This window comes from Dunckerocampus dactyliophorus, chromosome 6 (assembly GCF_027744805.1).
Source record: "Dunckerocampus dactyliophorus isolate RoL2022-P2 chromosome 6, RoL_Ddac_1.1, whole genome shotgun sequence".
NCBI lineage: Eukaryota > Metazoa > Chordata > Actinopteri > Syngnathiformes > Syngnathidae > Dunckerocampus > Dunckerocampus dactyliophorus.
Genome location: NC_072824.1, coordinates 3,951,926 through 3,978,868, shown reverse-complemented (window position 1 = coordinate 3,978,868; position 26,943 = coordinate 3,951,926). Strand labels below are relative to the sequence as shown.

The 26,943-nt window shown below is 43.9% G+C and overlaps 3 protein-coding genes across 5 annotated transcripts in view; all 3 read left to right on the top strand.

Moving 5' to 3' along the window:
• myo15ab (myosin XVAb) overlaps nucleotides 1–13,552 on the top strand; it is a 75,647-nt gene extending 62,095 nt beyond the window's left edge. The window contains exons 61-75 of the mRNA XM_054778992.1: nucleotides 58–173; nucleotides 269–338; nucleotides 410–482; nucleotides 608–681; nucleotides 2,775–2,857; nucleotides 2,986–3,116; nucleotides 6,559–6,653; nucleotides 6,730–6,807; nucleotides 6,897–6,993; nucleotides 7,373–7,533; nucleotides 11,083–11,216; nucleotides 11,804–11,937; nucleotides 12,151–12,284; nucleotides 12,367–12,507; nucleotides 12,596–13,552. Coding sequence (XP_054634967.1) covers nucleotides 58–173; nucleotides 269–338; nucleotides 410–482; nucleotides 608–681; nucleotides 2,775–2,857; nucleotides 2,986–3,116; nucleotides 6,559–6,653; nucleotides 6,730–6,807; nucleotides 6,897–6,993; nucleotides 7,373–7,533; nucleotides 11,083–11,216; nucleotides 11,804–11,937; nucleotides 12,151–12,284; nucleotides 12,367–12,507; nucleotides 12,596–12,697 — 1,623 coding nt within the window. The 3' untranslated portion in view covers nucleotides 12,698–13,552. The remainder of the gene's footprint in view (nucleotides 1–57; nucleotides 174–268; nucleotides 339–409; nucleotides 483–607; nucleotides 682–2,774; nucleotides 2,858–2,985; nucleotides 3,117–6,558; nucleotides 6,654–6,729; nucleotides 6,808–6,896; nucleotides 6,994–7,372; nucleotides 7,534–11,082; nucleotides 11,217–11,803; nucleotides 11,938–12,150; nucleotides 12,285–12,366; nucleotides 12,508–12,595) is intronic.
• Nucleotides 13,553–13,842: 290 nt separating this feature from the next.
• On the top strand, nucleotides 13,843–17,137 carry alkbh5 (alkB homolog 5, RNA demethylase). 2 transcript variants are annotated; one of them, XM_054779179.1, is made up of 5 exons: nucleotides 13,858–13,979; nucleotides 14,198–15,130; nucleotides 15,201–15,281; nucleotides 16,261–16,383; nucleotides 16,497–17,137. In XM_054779179.1, exons 2-5 carry the CDS (start codon nucleotides 14,436–14,438, stop codon nucleotides 16,654–16,656), a joined length of 1,059 nt encoding a protein of 352 aa, XP_054635154.1. In that variant the 5' UTR covers nucleotides 13,858–13,979; nucleotides 14,198–14,435; the 3' UTR covers nucleotides 16,657–17,137. The 2 variants fall into 2 exon arrangements, with proteins under 2 accessions (XP_054635153.1, XP_054635154.1); XM_054779178.1 differs by having other exon boundaries at nucleotides 13,843–15,130.
• Nucleotides 17,138–18,670: 1,533 nt separating this feature from the next.
• Nucleotides 18,671–26,323, top strand: mief2 (mitochondrial elongation factor 2). 2 transcript variants are annotated; one of them, XM_054780366.1, is made up of 8 exons: nucleotides 18,671–18,828; nucleotides 22,869–23,032; nucleotides 23,119–23,284; nucleotides 23,356–23,447; nucleotides 23,520–23,696; nucleotides 23,766–23,929; nucleotides 25,296–25,448; nucleotides 25,532–26,323. In XM_054780366.1, the coding sequence occupies exons 2-8, from the start codon at nucleotides 22,892–22,894 to the stop codon at nucleotides 26,031–26,033; spliced, it is 1,395 nt and encodes a 464-aa protein (XP_054636341.1). In that variant the 5' UTR covers nucleotides 18,671–18,828; nucleotides 22,869–22,891; the 3' UTR covers nucleotides 26,034–26,323. The 2 variants fall into 2 exon arrangements, with proteins under 2 accessions (XP_054636341.1, XP_054636342.1); XM_054780367.1 differs by lacking the exon at nucleotides 18,671–18,828 and having other exon boundaries at nucleotides 18,835–23,032.
• The last annotated feature ends 620 nt before the right edge of the window (nucleotides 26,324–26,943 follow it).

Sequence of the window (26,943 nt, the reverse complement as noted above, 5' to 3'; positions counted from 1 at the left end):
CGCACGTCCGGCCACATTGTTGACTCATGGAGTGACGCATCTGTGTTTGCTGCTCAGAGGGTTTCTCTGGACGGCTTTGATGGCGACGTGGACGAGAGGACCCTGCAGGACAGCAAATACGACATGCAAGAATTTGCCAGGAAGTACTTCAGACAGGCAGCCAGTGGGAGGGGGTGAGGCTGACACTAAACAAGCGTCATGATCAAACAAGAAAACACACAATGGAGACAGATACTTTGAACCGGCTGTGTTTGAACAATGCTTTCAGGGATTCCCTGAAGAACAAGAGCAAGAGCCAAAACTCCAGGGTACCTGAGGAAATGGTCAAGTTCTCCAAGGTGCAGTCATTAATAACAAATGTGAATGTTGTGGTTGAACTGTACATGAAATCTGTTTGTGTCATCTACAGGCACCCCTGAGTGAGTCTCTGATAGAGTTCACCGACCCGGCCATGAACAGAGTGGCAGCGGACCTTTTTCTCTGTAGGTCCTTCTCTGTTCTAATCACATCTTATCACAATGACACACTCTAAAAACTGGATCAGGCGCTGTCTTAGCATCTCATCATGTTGTGTAATAATAATAATTTATTTGTGTCATTTGTGTAGTGGTGATGCGCTTCATGGGTGACGCTCCGTTAAGGGGACTGACGGAACAGGAAGCGGTCAGCACTTTCCTCAAGGTAACACACATGTATACAGTCAAACCTGTCTTAAAGGCCACTTGTATAGAACGGCCACCTGCCTGTAGCGGCAGCCACTGAAAAATCCCCCGCAGCAAATTTACGTGTTATAGACCCTGTGTATAGCAGTCACCTGTCCAACGCGGCCAGCGGCCACCCATTTTGTCTCCCTTGGTCAATATCTGACCGCATATAGCGGCCAAATTACCGACTCAAGTAGAAGCTTCATGCACAAAAAAGTTTTGTTTTTCAATCAATGAAGCCATCGTGTGTAGACGTTAATTACTGAGTCCTAGCTCAGTCACAATCATTCACAAGATCCACACAAACTGTCAGTTGTTCCACATAAAAAAAGCCATCTTCTTTTGAGCTTGCTGTTTCCTGGTCAAACATGTAACTTTAAGAGCATTTGCACCAAAACATTACCGCAAAGTAGGCTGGGAACAGGACGTGCTCCCAGCAACGCTACAATAAAAAAAAAAAAAAACTCTAGCATGCATGCGGCAGCGGGAGCAAAACTGAGTTCGGTTGTACTTAATTGAAGTACACTGTCCAAATTGAAGTACACATGTCCAAAAAGGAGTAGGAAGAAGCAAAGCTTATTTAATCCTACCCCTCATCAGTTTCACATCAGTTGCAATACATTTATTTACCTCTTGTTCTTCCAAGTGTACTTTGTAGGTCTACATGACAATGTAGTGCAATCATAGCCAAGGTTTTTACTTACTAAAAGGAAGCTACAGGCTTAATAATAACTGATAGAATATATCCACGACCCACAGAACAAAGCTGTGCTAGTAATGTCTTACGCTTGTTTTTAATATTTTACTTTTTATACGGCAGAGTGTCATTACAGCTTTAGTTCATCAGGAAGTGACAGGAAGTGACGGTGAGCGTCCCGAGCAGGAGAGCTAGGCTCAGTGCTAGCTGTGAGTTTGGAGAGAGTTGGGAAGTGTGTTTATGTTGGCGTGGATGTAAAGTCCTGCATTGTTCTCCGCTGTTAATAAAGCCATTAAAGTGCATCGGCGACGTGAGTCTCTCCTTCCCCACAACAAGCGGCATTACAGTATTGACACACATTGTGCACATTGTCTCACACCAGGAAATAAACGGTGTCACTTGTTACAGGCATTGCCGGGACAGCTATGTAGTGGGGCTTGTTTAACCTTTGCCTTGTGAGCAAGCAGGAAGGAGAGACGATGCTGAGAGATGTGTGTGTGTTCTGAGCTGCTGTCTGGTGGCCGCGTTCAATAAATAAAGTTGGCAGAAGCAACAGGAGACGTTTCCTTCTTTGCTTTGGAGCTGAATAACACTGACAAGTTAACAGACTAGTAGCGAATGGAAAAGAAGATCGCTTTTTTTGTGTAGAATACAGAAGATGAGGACTTTGATGGATTTGTGGATGAGGATTGATCAAAAATAACAAAAATAACAACAAAATAACATCTAAAATACTTCAATTAAGTACAACCGAACTCAGTTTTGCTCCCGCTGCCGGATGCATGCTAGCGTATGTTTTTTTTTTTTTTTATTGTAGCGTCGCTGGGAGCACGTCCTGTTCCCAGCCTACTTTGCGGTAATGTTTTGGTGCAAATGCTCTTAAAGTTACATGTTTGACCAGGAAATGGCAAGCTCAAAAGAAGACGGCTTTTTTATGTGGAACAACTGACAGTTTGTGTGGATCTTGTGAATGATTGTGACTGAGTTAGGACTCAGTAATTAAAGTCTACACACGACGGCTTCATTGATTGAAAAACAAAACTTTTTCATGCATGAAGCTTCTACTTGAGTCGGTAATTTGGCCGCTATATGCGGTCAGATATTGACCAAGGGAGACAAAATGGGTGGCCGCTGGCCGCGTTGGACAGGTGACTGCTATACACAGGGTCTATAACACGTAAATTTGCTGCGGGGGATTTTTCAGTGGCTGCCGCTATAGGCAGGTGGCCGTTCTATAAAGGTGACAGGTTTGACTGTATATATATATATATATATATATATATACAGTATATATTTATAACCATACCACATCAATGGTGTGTGTGTTTGCGTGCGTGCGTGCATGTGTGTGTGTGTGTGTGTGTTTGCTGCAGCTGATAGGAGAATTCACCTTGATGAGGGACGAAGCTTACTGTCAGGTGGTCAAACAGATCACCGCCAACACCAGCTCTAAACTGTATGTCTCGCTCTACATTACAGCGTACATTTGAGAAAGGCTGTGCTGGACTGTGACCTGTGTGTGTGTGTGTGTGTGTGTGTGTGTGTGTGTGTGTGTGTGTGTGTGTGTGTGCGTGCGTGGTGTAGTGACAGCTGCCAGCGAGGGTGGAGGCTGCTGTACATCCTAACTGCTTTCAGTCGCTGCTCCGAGGTCCTCAAGCCCTTTCTGCTCAAATATCTGAAGCAGGCCTCACTCGGCACCGGCGTACAGTATCAAGGTAACGAACACACACAGTCACCTCTTTAAAAACTACGTAGAAATACACTGGACACTTGGAAATCAAAGACAATCCATCCCAGGAGGCTTTTGAATTGATTTCTGTTTTGAATGTACAGTCGCTACATCACGGTTCGAACATTGCGCCCTCACTCAAATAAGTGATCACTGTTTCGTGGTTGAATACATTATTAGTATTTTTAAAAAGCATGTTTAAGCAAATTGGACTTATTCTTGGCCTAAATGAAGCATTTTCAGGCATAAAAATTGGTACAACGCAGAAGAAGTATTCTAATTGTGAATGTAGTATCCTACTAAAACTGTAAAAAAAATTATTAAAAATAAATTAAACTAAAAATAACTGAAATAAAAGTGGGTTACGACAAAATGATCATTGGAAAATGTGGATCCCAGGTTGAAACCAGTTGAGAATCCCGACCCTAGGAAACATATTTACTGTGACACACAAGAGCAGGGGTTTTATTTACGTCTTAAATGGCTTATTTACTCGTATTATTTCTATTATATTGGGTATTACGAGTGTAAAGCCATTTGAAGCCGCCATGAGACAACAGCCAGCGCAGGAAGTATACCGTCCACAAAAAAAACAACATGGAACTGCTAACTGCTAACTTGTTATCTTCTTTAATGTCTTCATTTTCTCTGATTGTATCTACTATATTGAGTAATACAAATGTAAAGGTGACTATAGGGATGTTATTTCATGTCTAGAGGGCTCTCACGTTAAAAAACATATTTAGAAGATGGTTACAGGTTTTCTGTGTTATAACTATGGAAATATTTATTAATATTGAATCCTACTTACTCGGTGGGGCCGGAATCATTTAACCATTCAATGACATTACAGTTAATTAACCGCAACGACTGTGTTTCGATTGTTATCACTGATACCTGTTTAAAGGGTAAACACACACAAAACAGAAAAAAACCAGGTGGAAAAATATGGACAAGCAGAATAACGGATCTGTCTCCCAGTTTTATTTTAACCTCTGGATTCTTGCTCAATTCCTACAATTGTACTCAAAATTGTAGGTTGAATAATCAGTGACAAAGGGCAGCCTTGGCGAAGGCCAACGTTCACCGGAAACAGGCTCGACTTACTGCTGGCAATGTGAACCAGGCTCCTGCTCCTGTTGTACATGGACCAAATGCCACGTAGTAGCACACCACCAATCTTGTACTCCCGGAGCACCCCACACAGGACACCACAAGGGACATGGTTGAATGCCTTTTCCAAGTCCACAGAGCACATGTAGACCGTTTGGGAAAACTCCCATGTACCCTCCTCACCCTTGCAAGGGTGTAGAGCTGGTCCGGTGTTCCGCAACCGGGACGAAAACCACATTGCACCTCCTGTAGCCGAGGCTCGAGTTTACGGTTGTATCCTTCTCTCCAGCATCCCGGAATAGACATTCCCAGGGAGGCTGAGGAGTGTGATCCCCTATAGTTGGAACACACCCTTCTTGAAAAGGGGGACCACGACCTTAGTCTACCAATCCAGAGGTACTGTTCCTGACTCCCACACAATGTTGAAGAGACGTATCAGCCAAGACGGTCCCTCAACATCCAGAGCCTTGAGGAATTCAGTGTGAAACTCGTCCGCCCCCAGAGATTTGCCACTGGGGAGCGTTTTCACTATCCCAGATACCTCAGCCACGGTGATGGAACTGTCCACGTGTGTGTCCTCAGACTCTGCTTCCTCTATGGAAGGTATGTCAGTGGGATTGAGAAGGGCCTCAAAGTATTCCTTTCACCGTCGACCTCCTTAGTCGAGGTCAGCAGTCTTCCGTCCCCACTGTAAACAATGTTGACCGGACCGGGCACTACTTCCCCTTTCTTTGCCAGAACCTCTTCGAGGCTGACCGAAAGTCATGCTCCATGGGCTCACCGAACTCCTCCCGCACCCGAGTTTTTGCCTTGACTGAAGCCGCGTGCACTTGGCCTGCCGGTACCTGTCAGGTGCTTCAGGAGTCGCACAAGCCATCCATGCTCAGCAGGACTCCTTCTTCAGCTTGACGGCTGCCTCTGGTGTCCACCATCGGGTACAGGGCTTGCTACCACGACTGGCATCGACCACCTTGCGGCCGCAGCTCCGATTGGCTGCCTCAGCAATGGAGGCACGGAATACAGCTCATTCGGACACGATATGCTCGTCCTCCCCCGGGATGCAGGCGAAGCTCTGCCGGAGGTGAGAGTTGAAGACTCGACGAACGGGAGACACTGGCAGACATTCCCAGCACACCATCACCACACGTTTGGGTCTCCCAGGTCTGTCCGGCGTCCTCCCCCGCCATCTAATCGAACTGATCACCACGTGGTGATCAGTTGACAGCTTAGCCCCTCTTTTCACCCGTGAGTCCATACATACGGACGCAGGTCTGATGCAAAGTCAATCATAGACCTGCGGCCTAGGGTGTCCTGGTGCCAAGTGCACTTGTGGACATCCCGGGCGTTGAAGTCTCCCAGTAGAACTATGCAAGCACCAGCTGGGGTGCTCTCCAGCACCCCTCTGACGGACTCCCGAGAAGGCTGGGTACTCTGAACTGTGAGGACGCTTTCCCCAACCCAAAGGCTTTGGGAAATGATTCTCTCGCTCACTGACTCCAACACAGAGGCATTAAACCCGGGGGGCTAATAAGCCCACACCAGCTCAACGCCTTTCCCCTGAAGCAATTCCAGAGTAGAACAAGGTCCATCTCCTCTCGAGGACTTTGGTTCCAGAACCCTAACCTCTCGCACAAGTTGGCTCCTTCCCCACCAGAGAAGTGACATTCCATGTCACCAAGACTAAGACCAAGCCCGCCCTTGACCCAAAACACATTGCACCGGACCCTTATGCTTTCCCCCGCAGGTGGTAAGTCTACGGGGGGAGATCCCTTGTGGCTTCTTTGGGCTGGGCCTGGCCAGGCCCCGCGTGTGAAGGCCCAACCACCAGGCACTCGCCTCCGAGCCCTTCCCCCGGGCCTGGCTCCAGGGTGCGGCCCCAGCATCACACGTCTGGGCGAGGTGCGGTCCCTCCTCTTGTGTTTGTTCACACAGTCTTCTGAATCACTCTTGGTCTGGTACGTCACCTGTTTGCATTGGGAGACCCTACCAAGGGCCTTAGCCCCAGACAACATAGCTCCTAGGATCACTCAGGCACTCAAACCTCTCCACCACGATAAGGTGGCGATTCACAGAGGAAAAACTGTCCTGTTGTCTTTTTTTTTTTTTTTTTTTTTTTTACCCCCGTCCTGTCCAGCCTTTAAGGCAGATAGAATTGTAGATCTAAATGCCTCTGAACTGTCCTGTTGTCTAATAAAACATTTACTAACAGCCACGCTCACAATTTGCCTCCATTTTCACCTTCATGCATCCCAATACTTTAGTCCACGTGAGCAAAGTTGCCATCATCCTCACTGTCATGTGATGCTGTGTCTTAGGTATCGCCAAAGCGTGTGAGCAAAACCTGAAGAAGACGTTCCAACATGGCGGCCGCACTGTTCCACCCAGCAGCATGGAGCTAAAAGCCATGATGGTAAGTCAGTTTTTACGCTCTTTCGCTTTCTTTCAAATAAACAGTTTGATACGAAGATGCACATGCACTTCCTCAGGCGGGGAGAAGCTCCAAGCGTCAGCTCTTCCTCTTTCCAGGAGGCATCGAACGTCACGTGAAAATCAAAACATGCTCGGTAAGTGCTGCGTGAGGTGCCACATCGCCCCCACTATGCGGCAGGAAGCCGTGTAGGGTGTGTGTTGATGTTTTGGTGTTTTTGTCAAGGTTTCCCTGGAGGTGATTGAGGAACTGTGTTACGAGATGGGCTTGCACAGACTGGAGGCCATCGAGGAATACGCCATATTTTTAGTCACCAGCAGAGGTGCATTTAAAGGCAATATGGCACAACAGTGTTTTGTCAAGTAGGTCTCCAAATGGCTATGACAGTGGTGTCCAAAATGCGGCACGGAGCCATTTTTATCCCACACCTCTTTTTTATGCCCTCTGCAAATTCTATAAATAAAATTTATAAAAAATGTATGACATATGTTATTAGATATTATGGATGTGCGATAATACTGGGTGTTTGGCATACAAATGAGATATTGTATCATGTCTGTATTGTTTTTTCTGCCGATAATATCGACATGTGAGTCATGAGGTTCTCCACAGAGCAATGAGCTCAGTATATCACCAGTGTGGAATTATTGGTGTAAATGTTGGAAAAGGTAGTTTTAGGAATAAGCCCACTGTGTGTCCAGGTCAGAACGTGCGCCCTCTGAACAAGCATGAGTACATCCTGGATGTCGCCACAGAGGCCGAGGTCGTTGACGACAACTACAGTTTCTGGTTTCGTCGGGTGGTGTGGACTCAGCCTCTCAAGTTTGACAGCGAGCTCTACGTGGCCATGCACTATAACCAGGTACCTCAGTCACACTTGGAAACTTCCAGTACATGAAAACGAGGATTGTCGAAACATGGAACATCAGCCAATATTGACATCAAAATGAGATAGCTATTCATATCGTTATTGTTATTTTCTGCCGATAATGATTTTTGTCTTTGGAGTGTAAATATGCAATTTGCAATGAAAGTGCTTGTTATTGGAAGGGGAGAGTAAAGTGTCTTCCTTTAATACTTCTGATCTAATATGTTTCCTCCATGCTGCGTTCATACTGTACGTGATGTGCTGAATGAGCTCACTTTATCATTTCACTGATTGTATTAGTCATACTTTACTTTATTCTAATAGTTTGTGGGTCTAGTGGTTAGCACGTTGGCCAACACAGTAACAGCCTGGAGATTGGGAAGATCTGTGTTCGATTCTCCCCTGGGCATTTCTGTGTGGAGTTGGCATGTTCTCCCCGTGTGCGTGTGTGGGTTTTCTCCGGGTACTCCGGCTTCCTCCACATTCCAAAAACATGCAGGTGAGGTTAATTGGCGACTCTAATAGGTATGAATGTGAGTGTGAATGGTTGTTTGTCTATATGTGCCCTGCAATTGGCTGGACCAGTCTAGGGTGTACCCCGCCTGACATTGGAGCAATGTGGGATAGGCTCCAGCATGCCCCCGCGACCCTAATGAGGAAGAAGCGGTATAGAAAATGGATGGAGGGATGTTTGTGCCACATAGAAATGTGCAGCTTTCTAAATGGTATTGTTATTAAATTCTTATTTGTGAATTTATTCAGACTAACCTGTCTTACTTATTGATAGTAGGATAACATGTTATTTTACTTAACATTTTTTAATGACTATTTTGTTGAGACTAACTGTTTTTTTTGGCACTTTTTCTTTACCTTACACTGCATATTGCAGTACAGTGTTCCCTTGTTTATCGCAGGGGATAGGTTCCCAAAATAATAAAAAGTGAAATCCACAGAGTAGACCATTTTATTTTTTTACAATTATTATACTCACCTACCCTTTTCTCAGACAGGCATTAACATTTTCTCACATTTCTCTTGTTTAACCACTCTCAAAGTTGAAATCTTCACTCATGCACATTTCACTCTCCTCTGCCTCTTTTTCCTGGTGTTGCTCCGCTGAAGCGTTTTGTGGACTTGTTAAAACATATTGCTGCAGTACTCCTCCTGTTGCAGTCCTCCTCCGCCTCCTCCTCCTCCTCCTCCTTGAACTAAAGATTCATTTATTCCGTAATGGCGTCTTACAGCCGCGTAACTTCTACCTTCTTTTAGCATCTCCAGAAGTTCAACTTTTGTGCAATGGATGGCTTCCTAGCTTCCTTCTTAGCCAATCAGGTCGCAGAACACAATGCGCGTTCATACACTGTAAAAAAACAAAATGAAAACCAAGCACTAAAATTGCACTTTAAAAAAACGGGAAACAGCGAGGCTGCAAAAGATGAACCGCAATGGAGCGAGGGAACACTGTACAGAATTGTTCAGTCTTAATTTGTGAAATGCATCCAATGGCATCACAGTAAAAGAAGCTTCATGTATTCATTCACTCCACCACGTCACCTGATATTAGTTTGAGGGAAGAGTTGCTCCCTGTATTGGCACTGGTTGATATTGTATTGGTGATGACGTACTGGACTATATCAGCATATTGGTATCGGTTGGTATCGGCAATGGAAGTGCTATACAATATTGGCATCGGTTGATATTGGTATCAGATGATATTGGTATAGGTAATGAAATGCTGGACAATATTGGTATATTGGTTTCAGTTGATATTGGTATCGGTAATAAAGTACTGGATAATATCGGTATCAGTTTATATTGATATCGGTAAGTAATTACTGGACAATACCAGCATACACTCCTGATCAAAATCTTAAGACCAGTTGAAAAATTGCTAGAATTTGCATTTTGCACATTTGGATCTTGGAAGGGGGAGTGAGACAAAAAGCATTTTTAAAAACTAATTTATTGAAAACAAAAATTTCTCTTTTTCAACGTGGTTGGATTGTGGAGCTGCATAAGCAAGGCCTCTCGTAGCGTGCCATTGCTACTGAGGTTGGGTGCAGTAAATCAGTCATTCTAAAAAAATTTAAAGATCCTGAGCATTATGGAACAAAAAATTCAAGTGGTAGACCAAAAAAATCACACCTGCGCTGAGCCGGAGGATCCGATTGGCTGTCCATCAAGACACAGGGCGGTCTTCCACCCAAATTAAGGCCTTACTGGTGACGACTGCAGCGCAATAACCATCAGACAGCTGGGTTTTTCAACAGGACAACGCTGCAGTTCCCAATGCTCGCCTGACCAAGGACTTCTTCAGGGAGAATAACATCACTCTTTTGGACCATCCTGCATGTTCCCCTCATTTAAATCCCATAGAGAACATTTGGGGATGGATGGCAAGGGAAGTTTCTAAAATGGCCATCAGTTCCAGACAGTTGATGCCCTTGGTGAAGCCATCTTCACCATTGGAGCAATGTTCCCACTAGCCTCCTGGAAACACTTGCATGAAGCATGCCCAAACCCATTTTTAAGTGATGAACAAGAACGGTGGAGCTACTTATTGCTGAGTTCTCCTGAGAAAATTTTTCTTCTGGTTTGGAGAGTTTTTTGTTATTTTTTGAGCGATGGTCTTAAACTTTTGATCAGCTGATAAACAGCCTATTTCAGTTTAATTGTTGTTTTCAATAAATTACTTTTTCTAAATGCATTTTGTCTCACTCCCCCTTCTTGTTTTTGCATATTGTAGCTCTACTTAAAACCTCATTAAGATCCAAATGTGCAAAATGCTAATTCTAGCAATTTTTCAACTGGTCTTAAGATTTTGAGCAGGAGTGTATTGACATCGGTTGGTAGAGGTAATGAAGTGCTGGACAATATACGTAAGTTTATCGATATCTATATCATAATGAAGTGCTGGACAGTTTTGGTATATTGATATTGGTTGATATTGGTATCGGCAAAGAAGTGCTGGACAATATTGGTATGTGTTGTCGGTTTATATCGGTATCGTAATGAAGTACTGGACAAAATCGGTATCTGTTGTTATTGTTGTCGGTTGATATCAGTGATGAAGTGCTGGAAGGCATATTGGCATCGGGTGGTATCGGTAATGATTTGCTGGACAATATCTGTGTATCTGTATCAATAGGTATTGGACGATATTGGTATCGTAATGAAGTGCTGGACAATATTGGCATATCGATATTGGTTGATATTGGTATCGGTAAAGAAGTGCTGGACAATATTGGCATATCGATATTGGTTGATATTGGTATCGGTAAAGAAGTGCTGGACAATATTGGTATTGGTTGATATTGGTATTGGATGATATCGGTAATGCAGTGCTGGACAATACTGGTATTGGTTGATTTTGGTATTGGTTAATATCGGTGTCGTAATCAAGTGCAGGGGAATATCGGTTTTGGTTGATATTGGTAGTGGTTGATATCGGTATCGATAATGAAGTGCTGGACAATCTCGGCATATCTGATATCGGGCATCTCTAACGAAAGCCTAACCTTGTTCTTTACGGTGTGTGCCCAGATATTGCCAGACTACCGCAAAGGTCTCCTGAACGTTCTTCCACACGGACCAGTGAGCGATCAACAGTTCCAGCAGATCTCCAAGCTGGCGGCCTTGCAGCACCGAGCCAAAGACATTCTCTTCATCCCCAGCATGTAAGGAAAACGTAAACCTTTATATTTCAGGACGTAGCAAAATGTTGTGATTCAGTCATGAAATGAACTGTCAATCTCCAGTTTGATGACTCTAGCAACAGAGTCATCAAAGTGCTCTTACAGTAAATGGATGAACACAAAATAATGTCGATTTGTGCCTTGATCATGTGATGTGATGAAATGTATTGAGGTCAGGGCTTCAGTCAAGTTCTTCCACAACAAACTTTTCCAGCATGCCTTTATGATCCTTGCTTTGTGCTCTGGGAACAGAAAAGGGCTTTGGCCAAAGTGTTCCCACAAGGTTGAGGGCATACAATTCCTCAACACGTCCCGCTAAGATGAAGAAATAATAATGACTCTTACAGTATTGTAGATTTAACATGCAGTACTGTGATGTTCACAAACATGCTGGGAGAGACTTGTTGACAGGTCCAGGATCAGTTGTGTGTGTGTGGATGTCTTCTCTTATCTCTCTCTCCTTCTCTTGAGTAAAAGCATCAGCAGAACGCTGCAGATGGTTGACTCACGGAGCAAAAAGAGATGAATGAGAAAGTGTTGATGTCAGCCTGTGATCTCGCTTCCTCCAGACACGAGCTGTCAGAGTACATCGCTGCGCCTCTCTTCAAAAAGCAGTCGCCCCAGCAGTGGGTTACGATGGCGACGCAGCACATGCAGCAAGTGCAGACACTGAGTCCGCACAAGGCCCGAGCACAGTTCCTTGGTACGAGCGGTAGAGTCCAATGTGTCTTGGATCAGCTCAGCATTGTTCAAATTCTATGTAGTTATTCTTTAAAAATGAAATGAAGCTGGAATTGAGACAGTTTAAAAGTGATATAGTGTTTAGTGCTCGTAAAGAGGCCTGTGATCAAATGGCCTCAGGTTTGATTCCCCTAATTATACATCTTATTGTGTGTGTGTGTGTGTGTGTGTGCAGGTCTGATCAGTGCGTTCCCCATGTTCGGCTCGTCGTTCTTCTACATCCACAGCAGCAGCTCCACCTCATTTTACGCCCCATGCATTGTTGCTGTCAATCAAAACGGTCTCCACTTCCTGCACAAAAGCACACATGTAAGGGGCACACTGCACCACATAGAGTATGTGGCTGCAATATCGAGCTGAAGTGGTGTAATTGTGATGTTTCCTGGAGCAGGAAGTGATGGCAATGGTCCCCCTGGTGGAGGTGCAGTCCAGTCGCACCCAGAGACCGTCTGCTGGGTCAAGTTACCCCTACGTGGATCTCTCCCTGGGCGACATGGACACACAGCGGCTCATTCAGATGCAGCTGGAGCAGGTAGCACGCCGAGACGCAAACACACATGACATTTATTCAGTCCGTGTCTGCTTTTCCGTACACTCACGCCACAGGTGTTTGTCCACAGGGCCTGGAGCTGTGTCGAGTCATCGCCATGCAGGTGGAAAACATGATGTTGGTGCGTGAAAAGAGGCTCACCCTGCCGCCCAGCGAAATCACCATGCTGTAGCAAACGCTTCTCAAACTCGCAGCAGATCAACACACATGCGAGTCTTATGCTTGCTACCTCCACATGCTGCAACATTAGGCACACCTGCACAGAGATGTACCTGTACATAAATTACATCTTAGACAATAAGGCGCACGTTTGATATCCATTTAAGAATATTTGTATGTTTGATAAATCTTTGTTGATTAGGTAGCAGGATTGCTCAAAAACTGCACCTTGAATTAGGGCTAATTGGAGCAATGACCCACTACATCCAAGCAGAGGTAGTTACACGTGTTGTAATGCCGATTACTGCCACCTACAGGAATGGAGTGAAAGCGTGTCACCCAGCACTTCACTAATTTAGCCATCAAATGAGTCGAATTGTGCCCTGCGATTGGCTGGCAGTCCAGGGTGTACCCCCGCCTCTCACCCGAAGTCAGCTGGGATAGGCTCTAGCATACCCCCGTGACCCTAATTAGGATAAGCAGCATAGAAAATGGATGGATGGATGGATGGATGGATGGATGGATGAGTCGGATTGACTATTTTCTATGCTAAACATGAGATTTTTCTCTTATATTTTTGTTTCTAATTATTTCTTTACACTGCGCAAGTGTGCCTAAGGTTGTAGTCGGTGAGCATATGTCTAGGCATATTTGTACCGCTTGTTTTCAATTGTTGAAATGTACATTACCGTAATATCAGGACAAATTTGAAACCAATGTACTTTTATTTGCTGATTAAACATGACTGATGTGTCATGTGTATAGAAGTGGTTGATAAAGCATTTTGCATCTTTTTTTTAATTAGTTTTTTAAGTCCTTATCGATGTTTTCAGACAAATGTATTATATCTGCTCTGTTATTTTGTAAAATAGTGTTTTAGGAAAATAAATTCAGATGTCAGCACACTTGTGAAAATGTATTTGGTGTATTAATTGCCAAAATAGTTTGCTTACTTAGGACCTTAATGAATGAATTTGTAGGTAAACATGCTTGCTACAAAACGACTTTATTTTTTAAATTTTATTTTTATGGGCGATAAATAGTTCAGCGTGTCAGAATTAGAAGGCAATCCTTAGGATTCCCAAAATGGACTTGACGGTTCTAGGTGTCACGTGACGCTCCCGCCCCAAGAGGGCGGCTCTGTTCACGACTGAGCATGCGCAGACTACTGGCCAGGCTACACGAGTTTATTTTCAGCGTTTTTTTTTCCTCCAAAGAGGCGCTTCGCTGCTTGCTAAGTGGCCATTGCCGGAGCTTTTGTGAGGAATGACAAGGTTTTCCCTGGATTCCTCAAGGTAAATCCGTGTGGGGATGCCGTTATTTGGAATTTAGCGGCGACTTGTGAGATGTTGCGGCGTGCTTTTGCTGCATTTCCAGGTGGCGACGGAGCGACCAAGCCAGGCTAGCTTGACTAAGCTAGCAGTTAGTTGCTGTTAGCTCCGTTGGCTAACTACGTGACGACATCGAGTTTAACTTTGGCTTTCTTTGTTTGTTGGCTTCCATATCGCTCCAGGAATATCGACTGTTCTCCTGACGCGGACACTTAAACCCCGTGTCAAGGCACCGGCAGGACCGCGGAAAAGGGTAGCTGGTGTTAGCTACTTAGCTCATGTTAGCTAACAGCTCCACTATCACGGACTCATTTTGACGTCGTGTCGGCTCGTAGCAACCCGGCCCAGCGGATCCTGCTCCTCAATGCAGCGCTGACACATGATATCCGCCAGCTAACTTTGGAGTCAACTTCCACAGACATGGCCGCCAGTGGTTACTCCGACCTGAGGGAGAAGCTGAGGTCGATGCCCCCACACAGAGAGGAGTACGAGACGAGTAACGGGAGGGGGCGGAAACGCCGGCACCGTGAGTCGGACGGCGATGATTGCGAGCACAGCGACGACAGCGCCGAGCTCCGGGAGCTGGAGGCCCATCGGGTGAAGAGCAGCATCCTACAGAAGAGCATCTTCACGCCGGAGGAGTGCACCCGCATCGAGGAAAAGATCGACCAGGTGGTGGCCAAAGGGGAGGCTGGACTGTACCGCGAGCACACCGTGGACCGGGCGCCCCTCCGCAACAAGTACTTCTTCGGGGAGGGCTACACGTACGGCGCCCAGCTGGAGAAGCGCGGTCCGGGGCAGGAGCGACTGTACCGCAAAGGCGAGGTGGATGACATCCCGAGCTGGGTGCATGAGCTGGTCATCGAGCGGCTGGTGTCCAGCGGGGTGATCCCGGAGGGCTTTGTCAACAGCGCGGTCATCAATGACTACCAGCCCGGGGGGTGCATCGTGTCACACGTCGACCCCCTGCACATCTTTGCACGACCCATTGTATCCGTGTCCTTCTTCAGCGACAGTGCGCTCTGCTTCGGCTGCCGGTTCCAGTTCAAGCCCATCAGAGTGTCCGAGCCAGTCTTTGTGCTGCCTGTCAGGAGAGGCAGCGTCACAGTCCTCAGGTGGGTCTTTATACTCCACTCACTCCAAGTCTGAATATCACCACAAAAATGTCCCTTTTCTGCTTCTCAGTGGGTATGCTGCAGATGACATCACCCACTGCATCAGACCCCAGGACATCAAGGAGAGGCGTGCTGTCATCATCCTTAGGAAGTGAGTAGATCAATTAGTTTGATGTTTGCTAGAGTAGATCCCCGCTATTTACTGGGGTTGTTACTCTTTGAGACCACCCATGAATAGCAAGGCATTGAGATGATTCTATTTCTGACACTCGAGGAAAGCTGGGTCGTATGCGACGCTGGCTTGCTGCTCCCTCCAACCCCCCCCCCCCCCCCCCCATTAGTTTGACATTTTAAAACAATTTTATTTTGATGTTTCATATTTTGACTTTTAAAAAAAACATTTTTTCTTTCATATGTCAACTCTATGCACTAAAATTACCTTATTTTTTCTCATATTACGAGTTTATTCTCATAAAATTGACTTTTTTTCACGTTATTTTTTTTCTCTTAATATTTTTACCTTTCTTCTCTTAAAATTACAGCAGTTTTTTCCATTTTCGCCTGGGTTTTTTTATTTCCAAATATTTCAACTTCTCCATATTTTCTACTATTATGACTATTCCCATAATATTTTCACTTTATTCTCATAAGATAATTTCTTCCACAAAAATTTTACAAAACTTACAACTTTTAGTTTTTTCATAATTTTAGAACTTTTTAAAGAAATAGTATTTTTTTCTTTAATATTTCAGCCTTATGGTACTAAAATGACATTCCTGTAAAATTACAACTTTTTCTTTGTTAAATTACAACTTTTGTTCTCTAATATTTTCACTTTATTGTAGTAAATTACTGCAGATTTTTGTATTTTTTTTTAATTTGCTTGTTAAATTATATTTTTAGCATGTGCCACGAGTCGCAGCTTGGACACCTCTGCTTTAAGGGTAAAGAGCTGTGTTGTAATGAAGTTGAAGTTGACCAATGAAATGGCAATGTTGCTTGGTGGTGTTGATGATTTCACTCTGTGCTCTCTGACCATGATGTTTCCAAACCCACAACTGGTTCAGACCAGAGACAGACAACTATTGATGTGAGAGCATCCAGTGACCGTTTGTTTTCCACCCCGACAGAACCAGACCCGATGCCCCCAGACTTGACTCCGACAGCCCTTTAAGCTCCGCTCCCACAGAGAGACCCGCCCCCCTCAAAGCCAAACGCTCTCATCGCAAAGCCGACCCCGATGCCGCTCACAGGCACGCAACCATTGGACATTCCCTGCACTCTCTCATCTATATGCTGTTTCGTTCATTGAGGCACCATTTGCGAGACATTTTGTTTAAATGTACACCATCTTTCCATCCTCCAGGCCAAGAGTCCTGGAGATGGACAAGGAGGAGAACAGGCGTCCGTCGTCCTTCAACCAGAGGCGTCACAGCATCACTTCGGACGACCACAGGAAGCGAGAGCACGACTATGACAAACACAGAGAGAGCTCCGCGCGCAAAGTTAAGATGAGACGCCATTGAGGATGCACCAACACTTTTTTTGTTTTTGTTTTTTCAGGTGTTTTGATCTTCTCTCGCTTCAGTTGTAGCCCAGCAGAAAGCACAGTACTCATTTCTTTGTTTCTCTCATCACGGTTCGCTTCTACTGCTCATTCACCTTCAAATTAAACATTGGTTGAGAGAGGCGCAGAGTTGGCATGTTTTTGTTGTTAGGGAGATGTACATACCTTCAAAGCGAAAATACTTGTGTATATAATGAAAGCTGAGCTGTAATCTACCTTGTACAATAACATTTGTGTAGCCTTTGAGTGAGGGAACTTTTATGCTGAAAGACACCTTAGTTCTTTTCCACATCTTCACAAACTTTTATGACCTGTCCCTTTTCTTTTTCTTTCTCAGCAAAGAACACCATTTCAGATGATGGAAAATGTGGGCCTTGTTTCTGTAGAGTGTGAGAGGCCATGTTGCTTTTCTGTATTAAATCAGAATGTTCCTTATCACACTTGGACGAGCATGTGTATCATTTTAGATAGAAATGAAAAAGTACTCAGCCGAAACACTACATTTCTTGTGGAAACTAGGGCTGTCAAATGATCAACATTTTAATCAGTTTTTGAATTAATTAATCATGATTAATCGTGGCCGTTTTTCTCTATTTTATGAAAAGACGTGGACGTGATTAGATATATTTGTATGTATTAACAGCTCCAAATGAACTGATAACTTACATCAAGCTTAAATACAGCACATGTCTCTTTGACACTGTAACACTAGTCTCTTTAATAGTGACAAAACATTTGAATCACACTTGACTGGCTATTATGAGCTAGGAAGGGTTGTGTTCAAAGACACCACGTAATTTGAAATAACGTTTTGAGTAGCTGCATTTTCTGGGATTTCCAAGCATAATTACATGCAGCAAATTGTATGTCTACAGTAAGAGTTACCTTTAGTGAGTGATAAGAATATCCACTTACTGTTTTTCTTTTGTCTTTCTGTGTATTTAGACCACACATACACTCATAAAAGAAGACTTTGTGATTTTCTTAATGTCAGTGAATGCATCTCTTGGTGACTGGTGACAACGAGGAAGTGACGTTCCCAGGACTGGCTTAATAGAGACGTGTGTGTGAGGTGGAGATACATATATGGCAGGGGTGTCAAACTCGTGCCATGGAGGGCCAAGACACTGCAGGTTTTCTTTCCAGCCAGTCACTAAAGCAGATGATTTTAATGATCAACACCTTCAGTTTGAGGGAAGGAGCTCATCAATTAAATCACCTGCTGAAGAAACTAGTTGGAGAGAAAACCTGCAGGTCTCGGCCCTCCAGAGCACGAGTTTGACACATGTGATATATGGTGTTGGAATAGCGCTGCTGTCAGATCAAAATAAAGTTATTAGAGAGCGGCAGCCTCTGTGTGACTGAGTGGGGACGCTATTGTGACTCTGACGTCTGTCGTCCTAACAGAGAACTGATGCGCACGCTTTAAAGACGCATTTTTTTTTTTACATAATTAATTAAATAAAGTTACTGCCCTTAACGCGCTATTTATACACATCCGCTTTTGCCTGCACTTGGCCATTTTCGACGAGTTGCACAATGACAAGAATAACCTAGGGTCACAGTAGAGATGAGACTACTAACACAGTAAACAGCTCAACCATTAATATCTAACTCCTACTGAGGAAGAGGCAACGTTTGCAGACATAAACACAACTGTCTTTGTCCTATAAGCACAAAATAAATGCTAAAAACTTACAATTACAGCAAAATGATACTTAAAATAGTGTCCACCATTTGCTTTACTACTATAGAGAACAATCATTAGTATGGTCGACTTTTATCACTTCGATAATCTGAAATATTTCAGTCGGGAATTACAAAAAACTCCACCTAACAAAAAAACGCTATAAAAGTTTTTTTAACAACTGTACGCTCAGTAATATCAAACATGACGTCAGTTCCTAGTAGTAGTTGCGCAGGATTTCCTGCGGAGGGCGCCGCCGCCACTTCTTGCCACCTGAACTCTTTCTTAAGGTAGAAGAAGACAACAGCTGCTCGGTAGCACTGGCAGGCTAAAGCTCTACGAATGTGGAGTTGAGCTATAGTAGTTTAGTATCGTCCTCAATTGTGTTTTAAACAAGACGAATGGTTTGGGACAGCCCTGGTATTGCCCCCCCTACGCTGAATGGTAAGTTATATTTAAAAGTTGGCCGTAATGGACGGCATTAGCTCCCTGCTACCAGTCGCAGCTGGCGTCTTCTTGGTCGCACTCAGTCATGCGGAAAAAAAACACTAAAGAAACTGTGAAGCAACTGAGTGCACATATTTGAAGAAATATGTTGTTTCCACATAATATGACGAGAGCTGCGACCGCCAATTCAAACTACCAAAAGTTAAGCGGATCGGGTCAATCTTACTATAAACATTTCACTTCCGGGTTAAACACCCCCCCCCTCTTAATCACATAATTATTTGCACGTCGCATAGATAATCACCTGATTGACATGGGCACATATGTCCGACTTAAGATCACTGCTAATAGCTGCATATATGGATAAATGTGCATTTAAATGAGTTGTTTCAGACGATTGCTGTAATTATTGACTCACAAGACGTCATATAGGCTGGTGATGTGCAGATCGATACCGATATGTTGATATTTCCGACACCAGCTCTTCATGCTCTAAAATCGATTCTCAAATCAAAATATTGATACTTTTGATATTCAGTCATTTGAGGTTATGTTTGTTGAAAGGATGTAAACGGAGCCATGTGTGAATTTTAAAGTTCTCAGTCTTGTAGTTCTTAATAATGAATCGTTTGTTTTAATGGTTTTATTATTTTACTTATTTTGTTTAAACTACAATTTTCACATTCTGTCTGCTTCTGTGGTCTTGTTATTTCTACTCTTATTGTAGCTTGGCTATAGGATTGGGCGATGTGGACTTTAGAATGTATCATGATATTTTTGGGATGTATCAGGGTATGACGATGTAATTAAATTCAGCATATGAAAAGCTACAAACCTTAACCCATATTATTAAATTAAAAGTAAGCTTACCCATGGCATTGTGAAGAGAATGTACAAAGCAAGCCAGTCTATTTCACTTGTGCAGGTTAGCTGCTTTCGCAACATTACTTGTACACTGTCAGTAGTTACACACACTTGTTTCTTCTCATCTAAGTCCCATTCCTGGAGAAACCCCTTCAACTCAGTTGTGATGTTTTCACCTGCATCTTCCTCTGGAAAAAAAACTTTTCTGGAGACAGGACGACTTCAATGTCCAGTCACTGGTCACGTAGTGGACCGTGAGGCTAATATATGGTTGAGTTTCTCGGATACTACCCGTCTGTACTACATCTGCTCTATTGAAATGTTTTCTTGTTTGTTCTGAAAAACACATCATCAACACGGCTTTTTTCTGTATATCATTGATACGGTATAAGTCATTCTCTTATCATGGGAAGAATTTCTACCAGTACATAGAAATTATCGCCCAACCCTACTTGGCTATATTGTACATCACCCTGCTACCTTAATATACTTCAGGGTATAGCATAAAATAAATAAGTAAATAACTTAGTATTATTATGAAATTATTCATTTGTTTAAATTAATCATTTATTTAATTACTAAATTAATTAAATGTCCTGCATCCTTTATCAAAGATATGAAATACACCACTTTTTAAAATTTACATGACCAGATTAGGTGAACTTGCACAAAGTATCGGATCGGTATCGTCGATACCAGCCTGATTTGACTCAGTATTGGATAGGAAACAAAATCAGTGGTACCACACATCACTAATACAGACCCTCCGGAACATAATGACGTATATTTGTCTACAGACAAGGAGCACACATTTAAAGTATGAGGGACTGCACGATTCAGTAAAAAAAATAAAAATAAAATGCAAGTCACGAATTTGAAGCTTAGACCCTGTTCAGGGCCACGTGCGTTTGTTTTTGTTTTAAAGTAAACACAATGTTTATTCATAGTATTATTACACTACTTGTCTTGTTCTGCTCTGAAGAGACTTCCAGTGGTCTTTCTGCATGTGGTTCCTTTTTGTAGTCCTGTTGTCTGGGACTGGGATCACAACGTGAAGTACAGCAGTTGTTCTTTGCATACGTGCAGATGCCCTGACAGAAAATGGTGTAGCTTTAGCTCAGTGTAACCTGACGAGGAAAGTTGTTAAATATTTCACCCCCACTGGTGTGACTCAGCCGTGCGTGTGCCTATAAATAGGACGTAATGCTGGGAACTTTCTCTTCAAATGATCACCTGTTGCAAACGTAGTTGTTGTTGAAGTGGATGTATGCCGTGGTCACTTTAGAAGTCACCGTACTTTTGTCAAATCACACACTTGTTTCCATGAGGGATGCTCCCATCAGTGTTTTATACTGCTGATTCCGATAACGATCATCCCTGAATGAGATGGGCCAATACGGATAGTGATACCGATGACATTGTCATGTCCGCACGTATTACGCTTCTCGCTCTTGGGATTGTTGTATGGTCGTCCATCTTGCGCTGTCATTGGCTGTCTTGTCAGGATGAAATAGATGTCAGGCAGCAGATTTCGTCTTCGTCTTCTAAACCTGGCTGGAGCTACGCGTCAACACACTGCTGATGATAAGCAAACAGTCAGACACTGACTGACTGGTCGTCACAGTGGACACGTTCAGCAAACAAAAAATGCGGTTAGGCAGCATTAGGATTATTTGGCCAAAATACACCATCTATCATAGAGCATCGAATTTTTCAAAATAATACTTGGTCATCAAGTGACTTTTTTATGTCAAGCTATATAAAAATCCAAAGAAAGAAATGTAAGATTAGTATTAAGATTAGTAGGTTAGTTGCTTTGGCCATCAGAGCATTCAACTACGGGACAGTTCTGCTCTTGTTTCGGTGAAGTAACTCAAATGTAGTAACAAGTCATTACAATTCACAGTAACATTTGTAACAAAATCATTTCAAAGTAACATAAGGTAATCTCTCGTTTATGGCGGTTAATTGCTTCCAGACCCGAAAGTGATAAGTGAATTTCCACCAAAGTAGGATTCCTTTTATAAATAGCATATTTCCATAGTTTACAATGTTCAGAGATGGTTTTTAATATTATTAGAGCCCTTTTAGACATGAAATAACACCCCATAGTCACCTTTACATTCATATTACCTAATATAGTAGATGTAATAAGAGAAAATAAGTAGGGGTGTCACAAGATCTTGCAAGATTAAAATAGGTTAAATAATAATGGCGATAATAAATCAGTTAATCACACGATAAATGAAAATGAACTGGATAATTTTGCCAGCCTCCAAATATTGTCATGTGCATGCATGTTTGTTTTCCTCGGTGCGCCCCCTCCAAACAGGAACAGGCAGGAAGAGGGTTTCCTCTGTGCGTTGGTTCACAACACCTAGACTTCATAGAACAACAGAGTGAGAACTCTTGTCAGTCATAGTTGCTTTGTCTCTGTGGAGGGAGGCGGGGCCTCTAGCATACACACACAGTGCAGCAAGGGAGCCTCGGGAGGAGCAATGCAAGGTAATGTACTATAAATTAGGAGGGGAAAAAGATGATGGCAAAGCCAAACGCCACAGTCCCCGTATGGTAATATTAATAATGAGCAAAGCCGAACAAGCCAGTATGCCAAATTTGTTGGAATTAATGTTAAAATCTTGTCTTGTGCATCGTGTCTGGTGACACCCCTAAAAATAAGACATAAATAAGACTCATGCTCGTGTGTGTCGCAAAAAATGTGTTCCGGACATGTGGACAGGAGGTGACGTCGGGGGTTTAGAATTGAGTTTTAGCTGGATTATGGCCGCAACAGTAGCCCGTGTTATTGTTATTGGTATTATTATTATTATTATTATTATTATTATTGTTGTTGTTGTTGTTGTGCCTGTTGTGAGATCATTTAAACGTGCAATAAAAGCATGTTGTTCTGGCGATCAAGTCTGGTGCTTGTCTCAATGAACAATTACTGACACCCAGTGGCCAATGTAGAATACTACAATTTGAATGCTTCTTAATGGCTTGCATTGAAGTTTTAGTTCATTTTGCTATTTTATTCTTGAAAATGCATAGTTTAGTAAAATAAAAACAACTAGGTACAGTTTGCTTTTGGAAGTAACTTGGCCAACACAGTCTGGTCTTGTGTTCTTTTCTTCGTGCATCAACTGGCACATGACGTGTTTGTTCCCCTGGAGGCTGACTCTCACAGGGACGAGCCATGATGAACTTCCAAGGCGGTCGGAGGAGAGGTGAGGATGGCATCGCTGTGGTGATCAACTTCCTGCTGTCCAACGCACGCCTGGTGCTGGGAGTGGCTGGAACCGCCATGCTGGGCATCGCCACACTGGCGGTTAAGCGTGTGAGTACTTGAAGCACATCTGAGACCGCTTCTCGTGCTCCATGATGTTCCTCATCAGACGTTGTCCATCACTGGTGCATGTCCAGCTTATTGAGCGTGCGGGCCGCGCTGCCGAAGAAGAGAAGGTGGAGCAAAAGATGGCAGAGAGCTGGGAGGAGCTTAGCTTGGTGTCGTCATCGCCCACCCTGATCAAGAAGGGTCTGGAGGGCGTGGTCATGCAGCACGTTGCCAAGGCAACCAGACCACAGAAAGGTGAGGAGACACACGTACGGGGACATTTGGAAGTAGTCCTATGCGACTCAGCAGCTTCTCTCGTCAATCAGCCGACCTGTGCCGACAAAGCCAAACATCTTCTGACGAGTCCAAAGCTGAGCCAAAGTCCCACAGGGTCCACGTGTGTGTCCCCACATTGCAGGTAAACACAGGAAGACACCGAGCAGCCCATGCTAGCAGAGGGAGTCACAAGGTTTTGCATTTGTATGTGCAGGATCGACTGCTGCACTTCTACCACACCCGGGCGGCGCTCTCTCCGCTGGAGGTCCAGCGGGCCCAGTCGCAAGCTCTGGACATCTGCACCGAGATCCAAGGCTTCCTGCACAGCCGTCTCCCCGACATGCCACTAGGAGAGATGAGCCTCGGTGGCTCTCTGCTGGACGACCTGCAGGTGAACACCAACAGCAGGCGTGTTTTCCAGCTCCCATGCAGCCGTTGTTTGATTCCCTGTTGTGTTCAGGTGGTAAGTGCAGACCATGCGTGTCTGCTGGTGCCTCTGCAACTGGAGACTTCTCTGTGGCGTCTCATTCCGGGAGAGGCGACGCTGCTCACGCACCCTCTGCACTGGATGGTCCGACGTGTCAACTTGGAATATTTCCCCAGAGGACGCAGCTACTGGGACAGGTGGGCTTGCCTCTCATGTCTCTCTTGTCTTCAGCCTCATTCTTTGCTTTGTAATCTAACGTCGTTTTTTTCTTTTTAACGTTATTATTCAGTGCCAGCAACACTTTTTTTTTAAAGCTTTGGATGACAGTTTATGGTTTTGTCTTATGTTTTGTATGAATCACTTTAATTATTTTCTTGCAATTGTTTTTTTGCCAAATGTGTGTTTTGTGGTGTTTTTAGCTAACATTTTAATTTTGAACAAGTGTGGGGTTTTTTTGTCTTCAATTTTTCATTATTTTGTTTTTAGTGTAATTTTATGTTTGGCACTTTTGAATGAAGTTTGAATGACATTTTGTGATTTGGCATATTTTGTTTCTCATTTTTTGTTTTTATTACCAGTGTTTTCAGTTAAAACATGTTTTGTTTTTTTACTTTTTAATAATATGTAAAAAAAAAAAAAAAAAAAAATACCAAAAACTAGACTATCAGTCAAAAACAGGAACAGGCAGGAAGAGGTTTTACAGTTTTTTTTTATTGAAATTCAAGTCCACTGAATAGCTTGAAATGGTACAAAGATAAGTGGTGAAGTGCCAGAGGTTAAAAAAAAAAAGGTAAGGTGACCCAAAACTGAAAACTAATGTGTATTTGAGAATCATACAAAAAGGCTTGTTTCAGGCAAAAGCTGTCCTGCAGAAATGAAGGTTGATCAAGCCTTGGCAGTTGGTGCAACTAATTCCTACAGGTGTTCCAAGTTCTGGAGTATTGCTACCTCCTCTGTCTGCATAAAAACAGTGTTCGGAACTATACCCTCATGAACATCAGTTGAACAGCATTGTACTGGAGAAAGTCACTTGTTGCTACAAAAATGGCAAGAAAAAAGGGAATTAACAATGGAAGAGAGACACCATCTTAACACTTAGAAATGTTGGTTATTCCTCCAGAGAAATTGGAGTTTTCTCAAACTTTTGACCGGTAGTGTTTAGCATAATTATTCATTTGGGTTGCCAATTTATGCTCTTAACATAATTTATATTTACCGTAATTCCCGGTGTATCTGAGTGGTTAATATGTTGGCCACACAGGAGATCGGGACGACCTCGGTTCGAATCTCCACTTGGGCATCTCTGTGTGGAGTTTGCATGTTCTCCCCGTGCATGCGTGGGTTTTCTGCGGGTACTCCGGTTTCCTCCCACATTCCAAAAACATGTGACTCTAAATTGTCCATAGTGAATGTGAGTGTAAATGCTTGTTTGTCTATATGTGCCCTACGATTTGCTGGCGACAATCATTCACACTCGCGTTCATACCTGTGTATACCTATTTAGAGTCACCAATTAACATAAAGCGTCATCCCGATGGGTAAGATTGCTGCTTCTTCCTGCAGGTACCTGGTGGGTGGCTACTTGTCAGCAGAGGCTGTTGTTAACATGTTGAGCAAAGTGGTGATGGAAACGATGAACTGGCCGTCCATCAGCAGCACTTTGGATTGTCTTGTTCGACCAGTGCTGGGAGGACCGGAGCTGAGACTGGAGATTGGGTGTGTCATCTCCACTTTTCTAACGTGTTGCTGCAAAGTGTACGTGATTATTTGTAAGTCAGTCATCATTCCTTCATTTCCAGGCCCACAAACGAAAGCAGCATAAGCGAGCAAAGGCTTTTTATCTCCGTGCTGCCTCTCCTGAGGAAGGGTGACGTGGTTCTGACCAGCCAGCCCGAGCTCACCGCCCCCTGGCTCAACGCCTGGCATCTGTCCCTCTACCCCTGGGAGACGCAGCGCCTGGCTCAGTTGGACACGTCTGACGACGGCTGCCGCAGACTGACCCTCAAACTGCTCAAGGCAGTGTGCCGGCTCAACCCCGCCCTGCGCCCGCTGGACTCCACCCCCCTGGTCAACCTCATTCTGCACCTGAGCGAGCGTGAGGGCAACTGGAGCGAGTGTAGCCTGCACCTTCGCTTCCGGCAGTGCATCGCCGAGCTGATTGGCCACCTGGAGCAGGAGGCTCTGCACAGCTACTTCAAGCCCACCGTCAACCTGCTGAGCGGCCTGACAGAGGACCAAGTGGACCAGATGGGCTTCATGCTGTACTGTGCCACCTCAGAGCCAGAAATACTGCTCATATGACATGGTCGCACCATGCACTACTTTAAGAGGAGGAAAAACGTTCAGGAGCTGTGCCAACAATTGGAATCATGAGGATGCTTCAGGAGGTGCCTGATTTAAAAACAAGACTTGAAGGAGGACAAGGACTCGGAAGTGCTCTGTCTCATGTTTATAAGGTGGAATAGCTCTTTACATGCAAGTTGCCTCTTTTTATTCTTCTTGCTTTTAAACACACATGAAATGTATATTTCCTTGAGTGAAATATTTTATGGGAGGGTGGAGTGAAAATGACAATAAAACACTTAAGATTGTTGTCCTTTCTTTCTTGCTAGTTAAAGATCCCCTATATACCAGGAGCGCTCCCTCCGGACTGTTTTTAACCACTGCAAAAAAGCTACTCAAAGATCCTCAAATGACAAGAGTGTTGTATTCAAGAAAGTACTGCAAAAACACTTGTCAAAGATCGTCTATTTCAGGACATGCTGCAAAGTAGAGATGTGTGAGTATTGAACGAGTCGCTCAAAACTCACGTGTTTCAGTGACTTATGACTCACTGTTAACTAGTTCACTTACTCACCCTTGCTACCTCTAGCTAATTTAAAAAGGACAGCTCTCTGTGATGAGTGATTCCAGTGAACAGAGTAGCCGATTCACATCTTGTTCCACTTAATGCGAGTTTCTGCACATGAGCTCTGTGATGGGTGACTTGAGTGACTCAAGTACCCGGTTCACTTCGGTGAGTAACTTTAGAGTCAGTAAAGAACTGGTGTCAGTAAAAGAAATGGAGTTTCCCATCACGACTACAAAGCGTTAGTCTAAATAAGAAGAGCGCTGTGCTGTTTTTAAGGACGTGATGCGACGTCAGTGGGTGTTACGGTTTAGGGTGCTTATTTTGAAAGCGCACAGCGGAAGTGGTGGCCTGTTCACCATG

What these genes read in the sequence shown, in the direction of transcription:
- mief2 (XM_054780366.1), top strand. Translation starts at nt 22,892, where the DNA reads ATGATGAACTTCCAAGGCGGTCGGAGGAGAGGTGAGGATGGCATCGCT. An exon ending in CCACACTGGCGGTTAAGCGT is followed by an intron (nt 23,033 to 23,118) that starts GTGAGTACTTGA and finishes GTGCATGTCCAG; the next exon opens with CTTATTGAGCGTGCGGGCCG. An exon ending in GAGCTGAGACTGGAGATTGG is followed by an intron (nt 25,449 to 25,531) that starts GTGTGTCATCTC and finishes CTTCATTTCCAG; the next exon opens with GCCCACAAACGAAAGCAGCA.
- alkbh5 (XM_054779178.1), top strand. Translation starts at nt 14,436, where the DNA reads ATGGCCGCCAGTGGTTACTCCGACCTGAGGGAGAAGCTGAGGTCGATG. An exon ending in GCTGTCATCATCCTTAGGAA is followed by an intron (nt 15,282 to 16,260) that starts GTGAGTAGATCA and finishes CCACCCCGACAG; the next exon opens with AACCAGACCCGATGCCCCCA. An exon ending in GACCCCGATGCCGCTCACAG is followed by an intron (nt 16,384 to 16,496) that starts GCACGCAACCAT and finishes TCCATCCTCCAG; the next exon opens with GCCAAGAGTCCTGGAGATGG.